We start from the raw sequence: 13,283 nt of genomic DNA, 5'->3' as shown, positions 1-13,283 counted from the left end.
GAAAGAATAAAAGTAAAAAGGATGCTATTTCCCCTAGAGCTGAAGCTTTACAGCACCATATGATCAGTAAATTTGATGGGAGCTAGTTGTGCTGTTCTTCTAGGGGAAGGGCCTGCTGCGCTGATTCTCAGGAAGACTCGGTTCAGCAGAAATGCGTCTCCAGGTCATAGTGGGGTGGGGGTGTGGGGGGGTATGGTGTGTGTGTGTGTGTGTGTGTGTGTGTGTGTGTGTACAAGGCTCCAGCCTCCACTAGGTGGTGCTGTTTTGCTCCCTGAAGGCTTTCAGGACTGATGAGCAGGATGAACCGGCTGCACCCTGCTCTCTGGCCTCAAAGCAGAAAGTTGGGGACCCCTCCTCTTCAGGGAGCCCTCCCAGAAGTGCAGTCAGTCACTGTACTTGTTTCCCTGCTCTGTCTGAACCCTGCCTTCACCTGCCCATGGCTGAGCCTTTTTAGGCTCAAGTATGTGACCGAGTTTCCACATTCCGAACTTCAGGGGCGCCCAAGGCGGGGACCCACACTGTTCCTCCCGGGGAGGGTCTCACCAGGCTTGCCAGCCTGTCCCAGGAACGTGGCCCCACAACTGTGTGGTTCGCAGTTCATAGCAGGAAGCTGGCACCAAGACCTGCGGCTGTCTGCAGGCTTGGCCTGTGCCTGGGAACGGCTCAGCACCTCGGAGCCGCCCATTGTTCTGGGACCCAGGGGATCCTCAGACCACCCTGTCACTCCTGCCACCCTGTCCCTCTTTGCCACCTGAGCACCTTTACACCAGGCAGTCCCCCATTGTAGTGAACTTAAAAGTTGAGATTTTGCATTTCTAATACTCTGCGGTAGCCTCTGTAATAAGCAGGCTCCCTCCCTGCCAAGGCATCCCCGGCTATGTCTCCCCCAAGAGAACTAATGCACCTCCTACCTTCCAAAAGGTGGTCGCTTTTCTACTTGCAGACTTGCAGGTTTTTTTAAAAAAAGGTTTTATTTCTTTGAGAGAGAGAATGAGCAGGGGGAGGGGCTGAGGGAGAAGCAGAGTCCCTGCTGAGCAGGGATCCCAACATGGGGCTTGATCCCAGGACCCTGGATCAGGACTTGAGCCAAAGGAAGACACTTAACCCACTGAGCCACCCAGGGGCCCCTGTAGGCTTGCAGTTTTTATTCTTTCAGACTTCCAATTGACTTCTCAGGTGTTCAGGATAATTTGGTAACTATCCAGCTGTGTTCGAGGGCCTGGACAAGCTCAGGGTCCTCCTACTCCTCTGCCATCTTAACTCGTCTTGAGAAAGTGTGAACTAGGAATACATATTGGAGGTCACCTGGTTGGAGATGGCAGCTGAAGCCAGGTGAGCAGCTGAAATTGCTCAGGGAAAAAGTATGTACAGAAAATAGGAGCAAATAGGTCAGATGACTCAGCTTTGAAGAATATTAGAAAGAGGGGTCAACAGAGGAAATAAATGATGAAAGGCCAGAAAAGACACACATATAGGGCCACAGAAACGAAACGAGGATATAGTAGAAACTACAGAAAGTAGGAAAATTTAGAATTATGACTGATCTGTTTCTAAACAAAAAAAATTTTTTAGTATAAACAAAAAGATTTTTAAAAATACTTCTGTGACCATAATTAACTACTGCAGATATTATTGAGATTAAAAAAAAAAACAAAACAGAACCCAAAACCATATATACTTCCTCATTGCTAGCTCAAAGAAATGCCCCACAGGGGCAGCTGCCTAGAATTTGCAGAATTCATTTACAAAATTATAAACTGGCAATCACAGCCTTCACAGATATTTCATAATACTATATCCTAAATTTGCAAAATTGAATGCTTACAGAAGCTATTGGCAAGTTACCAAATGCTAGATACCAATTCCGTATATAATTAGGTTTGAAACTAGGTTCATTCATTCATAAATAAACAAATAACATAATTAAGCAAATATTTATTGACTACCTACTGTGTGTCAGGTATTTTAAGCACTGGAATAGAAACTGTTTCTCCCTTTACTAAAGAAAATGGAATATATAACAGTTATGTGTAAAATTCTAGTAAATATTCTGGTGAGTAGTTTAATACTAAAATTGCTGCCCTATTCCTTTTTTTTTTTTTTCTTTTTTTTAAGGTTCATCCATCTCTGCTCTGCATCCTGGTCTCTCCTATGGCCATGAAATAAAGTAGTTATTTTCAGGCTAAAAACCACAGTGGACTGGTTATTTTTGTTCTGATCGGAGGAATAGTTAACAGCGTGGACAAATAAGAAAGGATAAGGACAGAGAATGAGAACTAAGCATAAGTGTTCACTGATAATCTTCTAGATGACTTCTCAGAAGACAGGTGAGAAGGGAAACCATTAGAAGGGATCACAGGATGAATGGGTATTTAAAGCAAGGAGGAGATGAAACCTCACCTCATTTCATCTCCTATCTTTAATCTACTTCAACAAAACTTTATAAAGGAAGCACTAATGTCCAATACTGTGCTTGCCTTTTGTGAAAGAAAGACTTGGAGAAATTATCTCCCAAATGGCTCCCTCTATACAAGTGATTCTTAACTTGCACTGTGCATTAGAATCACCAGGAGAAGGTTTTATAAACACACTCAGTCCCTACGTCCAGAGATTGTGATTCAATTGATCTGGGAAAAGGCTCAGGAATCAGCATTTTTGAAAAGCTCCCCTGTTGATTCTAATTTGTGAGCTGTACTAAAATACCCAGAAAACCCAACCGGCATGTCATCATTAGCCCTTTCTCTGGGCAACATAAAGAAGCAAGTGAAAAGTGGGAGCCCACACTATCTGTTTAATTGGTCTTTCCTGTACCTTACATCTAAAGGAGAAGTTCAAGAATGTTGGCATGATTATTCTCTTAGGGCCTTTTAGAAAGCCACTAATTATTTGATCATAATTTATTAATTAGCTCAGTAAGAGCCGAGAATTTTCGCAAAGAACAGCTTCCAAAGGTTGTTTGTTTTAAAAGCAGCTTAAGAGGTAGTAGTGTCTACAATGGGGATCTCTTGACGATGCAACCATTTCAGGGAAGTAGTTAATTTGGGTTTCCTTTTACTCCTTGCTACAAAAGAAGTGTTGACATGATGCAACAAGTTTTCAGTAAAGAAGATTTTCCAAATGGGAACAATTCCACTGCTGCTGAGTGTTGCATTTGGCCTTGTGATTTGAATGTGCAAATAAACAAGGATCTTCCAAGGGTAGACATTTATCATTTAGATAATCACTGGATCTTTACTGGACAGTAACCTGGTCTGGAAACTCATTTTGGTAGATAATAGCATGTTTAAATGGGACTGTTTCTGTCTAACTTTATAGTTGAGAACAGCAGATACTACATTCTAAAGGGATGTGCTAGGCTAGCTAGGCTACCAATACAGGACTTGGAAAGAAGATGCCCCAAACTACTTCTGCTACCTTCAAGGTAAGGTGCTCATTCCCCATCTCTGCATAGTATGAGACAAAGGGAAACAATTCATGAGAGGAATATTGAAAATCTTTTATATAGGGTTTTTTTGAGGGTTCCTTCCAGAAAACCACATGTAGAACCTAATGTGTATGTCCCCAGAGTGTGGTGTGGGAACAGACTAGTTACTTATTCATGATTAAAAATCTGAAGGTTAGTAGGCAAGAGGAGAGGGCTACTTTGTGCAACCTAATGGTCCAAAATTCAAGACATGTGACTGCCCATAGGCCAAAGGGACTCATGAAGGATAACCAGGTTTAAAGGGACTCTGACCATTGAAGCAATGAATGGATGAACAAAATATGGTATATATTTGTAGTGGAATATCATTCAGCCTTAAAAAATGAGATTCTGATACAAGATACAACATGAATGAATCTTAAAGACATTATGCTAAATGAAATAAGGCAGCCACAAAGGGACAAATACCAAATGATTCTGCTTACATGCTTACATATCTAGTGGAGTCAAGTTCATAGACATAAAGTAGAAGAGTGGTTGCCAAGGGCTGAAGAGGGGAATAAGGAGTTAGTGTTTCATGGGCACAGTTTTATTTTGGGGAGAACAAACAGTTCTGGAGATGGATAATGGTGATGATTGTACAACACTGCTAATGCACTAAATGCCAGTGAACTGTACATTTAAAAATGGTAAACTTTATGTTGTGTTTATTTGACCACAATAAATAAAAGGGAAAACCAAAAATAGATCTTAAAAAAGAGGACTTCCTGAAGGAGTGAGATGAGCTGAGCAGAGGGGGAGTCTGTATGGGTCACTGGAAACCAGGGCCTGAGAGAGGATTATACCTGTCAGTCAGGATCGGTAAACCCATGTCAGGGACTGTCAACAGGAGATTCCCAGGCCCTGGAATTCTCTGAAGAATTCATGAAAGCAACTCATAATAAAAAGAGAATGTTGGTGCTCCTTGACATAGAGGGCCTTGAAACCAGATTAGGACAGCACCAGTTGTGTAAGAGTTTGCTTTTGATCCTACTTCCCTCTTGCTCCCTATACCTGTCTTAGGGGGCAGGTGAAGTGAAGAAGAGGAGAGAAGCTCACTGGGACCCTCTTCTACCATAGGCTTTTAGTCCCAGGGAAGAGGAGGAGCTCAGAGGCTCCCTAACACCTGAGTATGTCAGAAGAGCCACGGAGGAGAGCCGGGGAGTTCATCCAAGAGCACAGAAGATTGGTCAAGAGGGGAGGTCTATGAGGAAGAGGGATGAAAAGAACAAAGTGGCATTCTGTGGGCATCCTATGACTCTAGTTGTGTCAACTGCCCAGTGAGAGAGAAAATATTCTTGGAGCTTAGGAGAATCCATATGGCTGAATCATCTCTTTCATTTCTCTCCTTCTTATCTTCAGGCCAGGTTAGCCCCTCAATCATCATCTAAGGAAACAGCCCAGGGGAGATGGTATCTGGGATGAGCTCTCCCCCAAAATAAATAAATAGAATCACTTGGCACTCACGACCTATAAAGGAAAAAGGGAATGGAATTCAGTGGTGTGCTATGCAAGTCTGAGGCCAGCAAGACTGCTACTGGTGATGGCTGGCTCTTCCAGCACGGCCCACGCTTTTCCCATTTGGACTGTTGACACAGCAGACCAAAACACTCATCTGTGGCTGCATGCATTCATTTATTCAATATGCTTTGGTTGAGTGCCACTATATAAACCACCGAAAGGAATAAAGAATAGATGGGACATGATCACATACTTTAATGTACACACGTTCTAGCAGAGGAAAACAAACTCACAATGAACCATAATCTAGGAACAAAGAGAGGAACAAGTAAGCATAGGATTAGGAGACTTACAGGAAAGATGACATTAGAATGACGGAACAACTTTGAGGGGAGAGAGAATCATCGGAACAGAGAATAACTGAAGTGGAGAGGATGTTAAAGCTCAGATGGCAGAGGTGCAGGTGGCTGATTTGTAGACTATGATGTAGCTGAGTTTGTAAGTAGCACAGAATACTCTGAAAAGAAAATGATTACTAGGGGTAGGAAGACAGTGTGGTGTGAGCTTTCAAAGGGCCCCAAAGGCCAGGAAGTTTGTACTCTGATAGGTAATGGGGGAGTAATTTAGGATCTGTGAGTGGGTGAGTGATGCAATCTGAAATATGGTCTGGGAAGAACAGATAGATGGCTGTTACAATTGCTCAGTCAAGAGGTAATGAAGCCCATAAGTGGGACACTGCTGTGGCGATGCGAAGGGAGAAAATGGATGGGAGAAGCTTTGGGGAAGTAGAATAAATGGGGCTTGGCTCCTGAATACACATCCCCTTTCTGCACCCACTGTTTGACCCTCATCCCTCCGCTCCTCTGATCATAGAAGGGTATATGATGTTCCTTAATACACTGACTTATATTTTCTGGAAAATTTCTCATCAGTATCAGGCAAGGCTTCTTTTGCATTTTCTATGAAAGACACCCCAAAGGACAATTCTTGGTGTTCAACACAAAGAAGTAATATTCTTTTTTTTTTCAAAGAAGTAATATTCTGATTTACATTCATATTGTATTTTTTCTGTATTCTGGACTTACAGATGACGTTTCCCCCTTTTAGCATAGGATTCTTTTTTATACTCAGAAAATGTGAACATACATGAGTACACTTCCTGCGAAGTTCCTGGCACTCTGGCAGAATGGAAATCAGGATAATAAAATTAAAGTATTAAAAATGATAGTAAATTTCTTTCTTTGTTCCTTTATTCAGCTTTGAGAGCATTTCTGCTAAGAGTCTTAGAATATTAGTTTTATATATTTGGGAAAAAGAACTTTAACAATAGAATTCTATAACTAAATTAAGAGAAATTTTAAAAAGCTATCATCAAAATCATAGTGTTTTATAATTAAAATTTTTTAAAAGATTTTATTTATTTATTCATGAGAGACACACAGAGAGAGGCAGAGACATAGACAGAGGGAGGGGCAGGCTCCGCACAGGCAGTCTGATGTGGGACTGGGATCACGCCCTGAGCCAGACAGATACTCAACCACTGAGCCACCCAAAAGTCCCTATAATTCAATTGTTAAACAAAATCCAGACAATGTATCAGCCACTTCATTTCATAAAGGCCAGAAAAGAAGAAGGTTCTTCTATCTTATGTTCACATTGCTCTTTTTTGCATTTGTGGATTAGATTAAAATGAACTGAAGTTACTGGTATCTGGCAACAGGGAAGGTACCCCTAGCCTGGCAGGAGTTTTGGGGAGGCTTTGCTCTTGGTGATGTATAGCTTTTGAAGACCTGCATAACTACTTTTGAGCTGGGAAATTTTGGATTACATCCCCTGGACTTTTCTGTAGAGACATACAGGACGACAACCGGAGCAACAGACAATGGGCCTGCGTTAAGTGAGCGGTAGGGAGCAGGGGTGAGCTGTGGCACACTGGAGCACAGCAGCTGCAACACTGCTGGGATGCTCAGCGGTGGAACACAAGGCATGCTGAGTATCTAGGAAATTAGGGATCTGTTTTCAGCTCAAATTTCAAGCAGGAAATGATCTTCCTCATTAAAAGAAACAAAAAAATTATACCTCTTCCCTGGCCCCTCAGTCAGCACAGTTTTATAGTAACTCTTAGGCTGAGCATGCAGGATTCAATGCAGATGAAGGGGCAGTGAGTGCTCCAGCTAACAGAACAGCTAGCTTTTATGAAGTGCTTACTGTAAACAAACACACCCTAAGCACTTTCCCTGCATTGTTTTATTTAACTGTTAAAACTGTTATCAAGCCCATTTGACATGAAAAAACTGAGAATGAGAAGTTCAATAGCTTGTCCAAGATCCAAAGCAACTGAATCTGATTCAGTCCTAACTAGACTGATCAGACCCATGCCAAAGACAAAGTTCTAAATCTTCTCCCCACATTGCCTCTGGCTGAAATAAAGCCAGCAGCCTCCTTCTGCAGGGGATATCGATGCAGAGCAAGATGTGCCTTCATAGTGTACAAGTGAGCTCTGAGTATTTCAGCAAGCATAAGAAGTAGCCTTCTCAGAGAACAGGGAAAATACTTTCAGATAATGCACCAAGGTGGTATTTTTTATTAAAAATGCCTGGTGGGGCACCTGGGTGGCTCAGTTGTCTGCCTTTGGCTCAGGTCATGATCTTGGGGTCCTGGGATGGAGCCCCGCATTTGGGCTCCTTGCTCAGTGGGGAGTCTGTTTGTCCCTCTCCCTCTGTTCCTTCCCCACTTCGGGCTCTCTCTCTCAAATAAATAAATAAAATCTCCCTAAAATAAAAATAAAACTGCCTGGGAGAAAGGATTTTTAAAAGACAAGAGAATGTTGTGCTGTCTCCCAAGAGTCTCCTGAACATGCAGGAAGAAATGTATTCACATTACCTCTCTAGGCCATGAAATATGCGTGCTCACTTTCTGGGGGAGGGAAAGGCTTCTAGGGTGGTTATTATCACTGGGGGCTGTGGGATGGATTATTTCCCTTCACTCTTGTTGCTACCTGAAAAAAAAAAACACACTGCAAAAAGGTGATAGGAATGGGAAAGCTACATTTAGACAAAGATATTGTGCAAGATGAAGCAGAAAAAAACTGAAGAGAGTAAGTAAAAATGAGACAACATGAGGAACCTGTCCAGGTCCAAGTAGGGAATCTTCCCTTAGCCATACTGGAGAAAGAGAAGATGGTCATCCCAGGTCCTTGGGGAGGAAGGACCGAGATGACATAAGGATAGCAATGCATGTGGTTCTGTCCCTTCTGGCTTGTGTGTCCTCTCTTTCTCTCCTCAGTTATTGTGGCTGCTGTTAATATTAGTATCATCATTATTATTTTACCTTAAAACATTTGCTGGATTATTATTTTTTTAAATAATTTTTTATTTATTTATGATAGTCACAGAGAGAGAGAGAGAGAGAGAGAGAGGCAGAGACATAGGCAGAGGGAGAAGCAGGCTCCATGCACCAGGAGCCCAACGTGGGATTCGATCCCGGGTCTCCAGGATCGCGCCCTGGGCCAAAGGCAGGCGCCAAACCGCTGCGCCACCCAGGGTTCCCATGGATTATTTATATTCCTATAAAGTAGCTTAAATCCTTTATTGGAATAGGCTAGTTATAAATACATAAATAAAAATATTTACATAAAATTATATTATTCACATGCATCTATAGTATTTATAAATACATAAATTAAAAAAAATATATATATTCATTCAAAAGTTAATGTATACTATAGGATATGTAGACCTCATTCCAGAGTTTGGGTTTAGTAGCTTAGCTCTCAACAAATCATCTTTTATCTTCATAAAGCCCCGTGATAAGAAATCTTTCCCGATACTCTTGCACATGGATTCTTGGGTGAGGAAGTGGGTTGGATGTCCCCCCCACCTCCACCATTAGAGGTCAGAGTTGGTATCCAGTGAGGTAGGGGTTGAGCCGAGGGGGTGGGGCAAAACCAAGATGGTGGCACCAGAGTTGTGACTGGGCAAGCACAAAGAACATACAACCACACATACAAGCAACTTCTGAAAGACTGAGATTGCCACAAGGCCCAGACTTGGGCTAGAAATTTGGAAGTGCAGTAATAATTTTTGTGTGTGAGAACAGAAGGTATCTGAGTTACACAAACAAGAGAGTGCTCACTATGAACCCAAAGGAGAGTTCATGGTGAGTTGACTGCGGCTATATTAGCACTTCCTAGGTACAGGAAATGTGGCTCCTTGGGGCAGGTGGGGACTAGGCCATGATGCCAGTGAGAGTACTGCCTCTCATTGGTGAATAGCAGCTTGCGCTCAACCCACTGATTTCACTCCCTTCTCAATAGGCTGAAGATGCACAAGGAGGCGGGTGAGGAGTGTGAATGTGGGTATATGGGAGATGTTCTGTGCATGTGAAGTATAACATGATAGTATGAACTAGAGTTTGTATTGGACTGTGTCTAGTGTGTCCTTTTTACAGTTGCAGAAACTACAGCTGGCTGAGGCAACTCTCTGGAGGTCAAAATTTGAAGATGGTGAAAGAGTCATGACAACATTCCTGTTCCAAATTCCTGTCTTCTGCTCTTTCTCACAATCTACAATGATTTCTGGTAATAAACATATTACTGCAAATAATAATGTAAGATTATTTCTGTAACTTTATTGATGGGGTATTAAAATCTTCCCATGTATCATCTCATTTAATTCTCACAATTGAGGTGAATGACAGAGCAAGGATGTGAAAATTCTGCACACAGATCTTAACACTTTATTAGTGATTCTTAGTGGGTGCATATTTACAGTTCACCTGTTTATTAATTCATCCTGCAGATACTATTTTTATTCCTTATTATAAAGATATTACATATAAAGGAAGCAGGACTCAGAGGAAGAGCCAGAAAAAAAAAATCCCTTTCATTAGGCAGGGGAATCCCTTTCTTCCATTCTTTCCTTCCTCCCTCCCTCCATCCATCCAAAGACCACTTAATAAATGCCTTCTCTGTGCTAAGTGCCTTGGTAGGCACCAGGAATAAGATTATAAAAAAGATAAAATCCTTGCGCTTCTGGAGTTCATGGTCCAGTTAAGGGTAGAAGAGTCTGTAGGTAGAGAACTAATTTTATGTCTTTAAACCTTAAATCAGAGTACTGCAGGGATCCCTATGTTGCTGGCTTATCCTATCCCTTGGTTTTGTTTCTACCGATTTCTTGTTTGGTACACAGGATATTTTGTATTATACTACGCAGTTCTAGATGATGTCATATGTTATGTGATATTTTATCTGCCCTCCTTAGTATTTCACAGACATGAAAAGAATCTTTGATAATAGCTACAGACCAGAAGTTGAAGAAAACAACAGGTCTCGGGTCAAAACAAGCTAGGGTTCAGGGGAGAACTATTGCTTTAGGGCTTAGTCTGAGGGGAAGTGCAGTTTAGGTCTGGGAAATAGGTTGGAGTTCTCGGTGGGAGGTGTGCATGTTTGTGGCAGGGGAGCTGAATGATGACAGGAGCAGCTTTCCCCACCTGGGTCACATATCTTCGTAGTGAAGTTTTCCTTTATGGTGACAAAAGTTGTGAATTTCCAGACTACCTGTACATATTCAAAATAAGTTCATAATGCATTTAAAATCGTAAAAAATTCTTTTTGCTTCATCGCTTTTAATAAATGTAACACGTAAAATCTATATCTAACTATACAACCTATGGATGGCCTTCAAGGAATCTGTGAACTCTCCAAAATTGTATGCAAAATTATGTGCATCTGCGCATTGTTCTGGAGAGGGTCTGTGGCTTTCATCAAATTCAAACACATGACTCTAAAATAATGAAAGCCCAATGAATAGGTAATTAAAAATTGAGAAATTAAGCCTCATAACAAGGACTTTTTTCCTCTCATATAATTAGGGCTTTTTAGCATATGATTCGGACATAAATACTGACTTACGTCAAGAGCCACGGACTGCTTGGCCCAGGACTTCTTCACTTGATCGTACATAATTGTGTTGTTGATGCCCAGGCCACAGAAGATGACAAAAGCCTAGAAAAGAGAAAGCCTGCTAATTAAAGATTGCAATAACTCACTGGTATAATCTAATTTGAAAGCAGGCAGTCATCAGAAATGGGTCTGAAAATATAATTTTATTGTACACAAAGGCAGGCCTTAGGGAAATATGCACATTAAGATTCTTAATTACTACTGTCATGTAACAACTTTATAGCTCACATTGCACATGAGAAAAATTAATAATTTAATGTCATTGTGGAGAAACAATTTTATAAATTTAAAAACATATTTACAGTCTTACCAAATATGTTCTTAATTTATTTGGGTTGTGGACTGATTTTAGTATTCCATTCCATTTAACTAAAGCACCCTCTTTTAGTGGCTAGGCTATAAAATATTTTGGTGTGGAAACCAAATGAGCTTACTCATGAGGTAAATGTTAAGAGGAAGGAAGGTAGACTTAGAACCAGTTAGTAAAGAAGCTGTGAGGTATTCTGGGCTAGAGAAAAGTAATTGTGGGGTTTCCATGTTGGCTACCTTTGTGGGTGCAAAGTTTGCAAGGATGCCTGTTCAAGGCCAATCTTTCCAGCTAGAGGGCAGACTAGAATAATGGGAAGCTTGAAAACATGGGAGGCAACGGCTGTACAGGCCGCAGAGTTGCTGGAGGTCTCACAACTATAGATTTTCTTCTGACAGATTTTGGCAAGCTGCGACCAGGAGACCATTGGTGACTCAGCTCTAACCTTTGGTTCACAAATTTATTTTCTTACCTCAAAAAGTCGTTGATCTGCATCATCAAAAGCTTTCCCGTCAAGTTTATTTAACACTTGAGCCACTCCTGTGGGAAGAATTTGGTTTACGTGGTCATTTTTAGCACTGGCCTCTGTATTAGAACATAACAAAGCCCCGCTGCCTCGATACCTCCCCAAGGTGACAACCTCCCTCAGTTCAAGCTCCAGTCCCCAGTGCCTGCTGTCTCTGCGAGGGCAGACCTGAGGTGCACAGCGATGCAGTCTGTCTTCAAGGCTGTGATATCCAAACCACGTCACAGGGAGGATTGGAGTTTTATCAACAATCAGTCTGATTCCTTAAAGCGGTTTTCAAGATGACTGTGCACAGTACCTCTGGTATATCTGACACACATACACATGCATATGCACATATATGCATTACATAGCTCTCTGGGTATTAATAACTGTGTGAATACACACATATGTGTATAGGTGTATATATATATTATACACACATATATTATATATATATTATATATACTTTTTTATGTTTTTAACATCCTGAACACAGTACTTGAATGAGGCAGGATGGCATCGTGATTAATAACGTGGGCTCTGGTATCATACTGTCTCAGTTCACATTTCAACTCCACCATCAGCTGTTATCTTGAACAAGTTACCTAACATTTTTAGCACTGAAATAATGGGGATTAAAATATTGGCTAGCGGGCATCTGGGTGGCTTAGTGGTCGAGCATCCACCTTTGGCTCAGGTCATGATCCTGGGGTCCTGGGATTGAATCCCACATCCGGCTCCACGCGGGGAGCCTGCTTTTCTCTCTGCCTATGTCTCTGCCTTTCTCTCTGTGTCTCTCATGAATTAAAAAAGAATAAAGATGTTGACTAGCTCAGAGGGTTATGAAGATTAAATGAGACCGTGTTTGAATGTTTTAAAGCATATTGTGCCACACAGAGTGAACATTCAAGGAATGCTGGGGATTATGAGGCAGCTAACCTTCAAAGCAAAGTTAGCTCTGCTGCCCGCTACTGATGGGGTACATACAGTTTTAACAAACTTAATTCATACGTACTTCTTTCCAAAGTTCATTTCCAGCATTGTACCAGATGTTTTGGGGCAAGATTCTCAAAACATACAATTCTAACCACAAAAACTGAACAATCTTGAGAAACATTCCCCTGTGGCCCCATTTAGTACAAACAAAAAACGAGCTGTAATTCTAAAGCTTCTAAAGCATGCCTGTATTTTTTAAGACCTCTAACTTCCCTTTAGAGAGGTAAGTCATCATAGGCTAGAAGACATATTTAACGGAACACAAATCTTTTAGCATGTAATAGGCAAACTGCAGCCTTAATTCTGAAAGAATTACAGATGTTTACTGCTGGGAATGAAAGCTAGGACCGTATTTGAGATTGCCATTGGACATCAACAGATAGCACATGGTGTTTCTTATGCACTTTCTCTTCTTTTAAAACTTAAGTATGTTTAAAAATCTATACATGATGTGGGATGCCTGGGTGGCTCAGTGGCTGAGCGTCCACCTTTGGCTTGGGCCTTGATTCTGGGGTCCTGGGTAGGAGTCCTGCATCGGGCTTCTTCCTCTGCCTATGTCTCTGCCTCTCTCTCTGTGTCTCTCATG

At 41.5% G+C, this 13,283-nt stretch overlaps 1 protein-coding gene across 8 annotated transcripts in view; it reads right to left on the bottom strand.

The window, feature by feature from the left end:
• The window catches only part of PDE11A (phosphodiesterase 11A), a 405,439-nt gene that overhangs the window by 155,555 nt on the left and 236,601 nt on the right, over positions 1–13,283 (bottom strand). For all 8 annotated transcript variants that reach the window (XR_012023877.1, XR_012023878.1, XM_072811251.1 and 5 more), the window contains 2 exons: positions 11,666–11,733; positions 10,836–10,928 (listed from right to left, as the gene is read on the bottom strand). Coding sequence is in view for 6 of the 8 variants with exons in the window: in XM_072811251.1 (XP_072667352.1) it covers positions 10,836–10,928; positions 11,666–11,733 (161 nt within the window). In the remaining 2 variants the exon portion in view is untranslated. The remainder of the gene's footprint in view (positions 1–10,835; positions 10,929–11,665; positions 11,734–13,283) is intronic.

Source organism: Canis lupus, chromosome 34 (assembly GCF_048164855.1).
Source record: "Canis lupus baileyi chromosome 34, mCanLup2.hap1, whole genome shotgun sequence".
In the NCBI taxonomy this organism is placed as follows: domain Eukaryota; kingdom Metazoa; phylum Chordata; class Mammalia; order Carnivora; family Canidae; genus Canis; species Canis lupus.
This window is presented reverse-complemented; position numbering and strand designations above follow the sequence as displayed.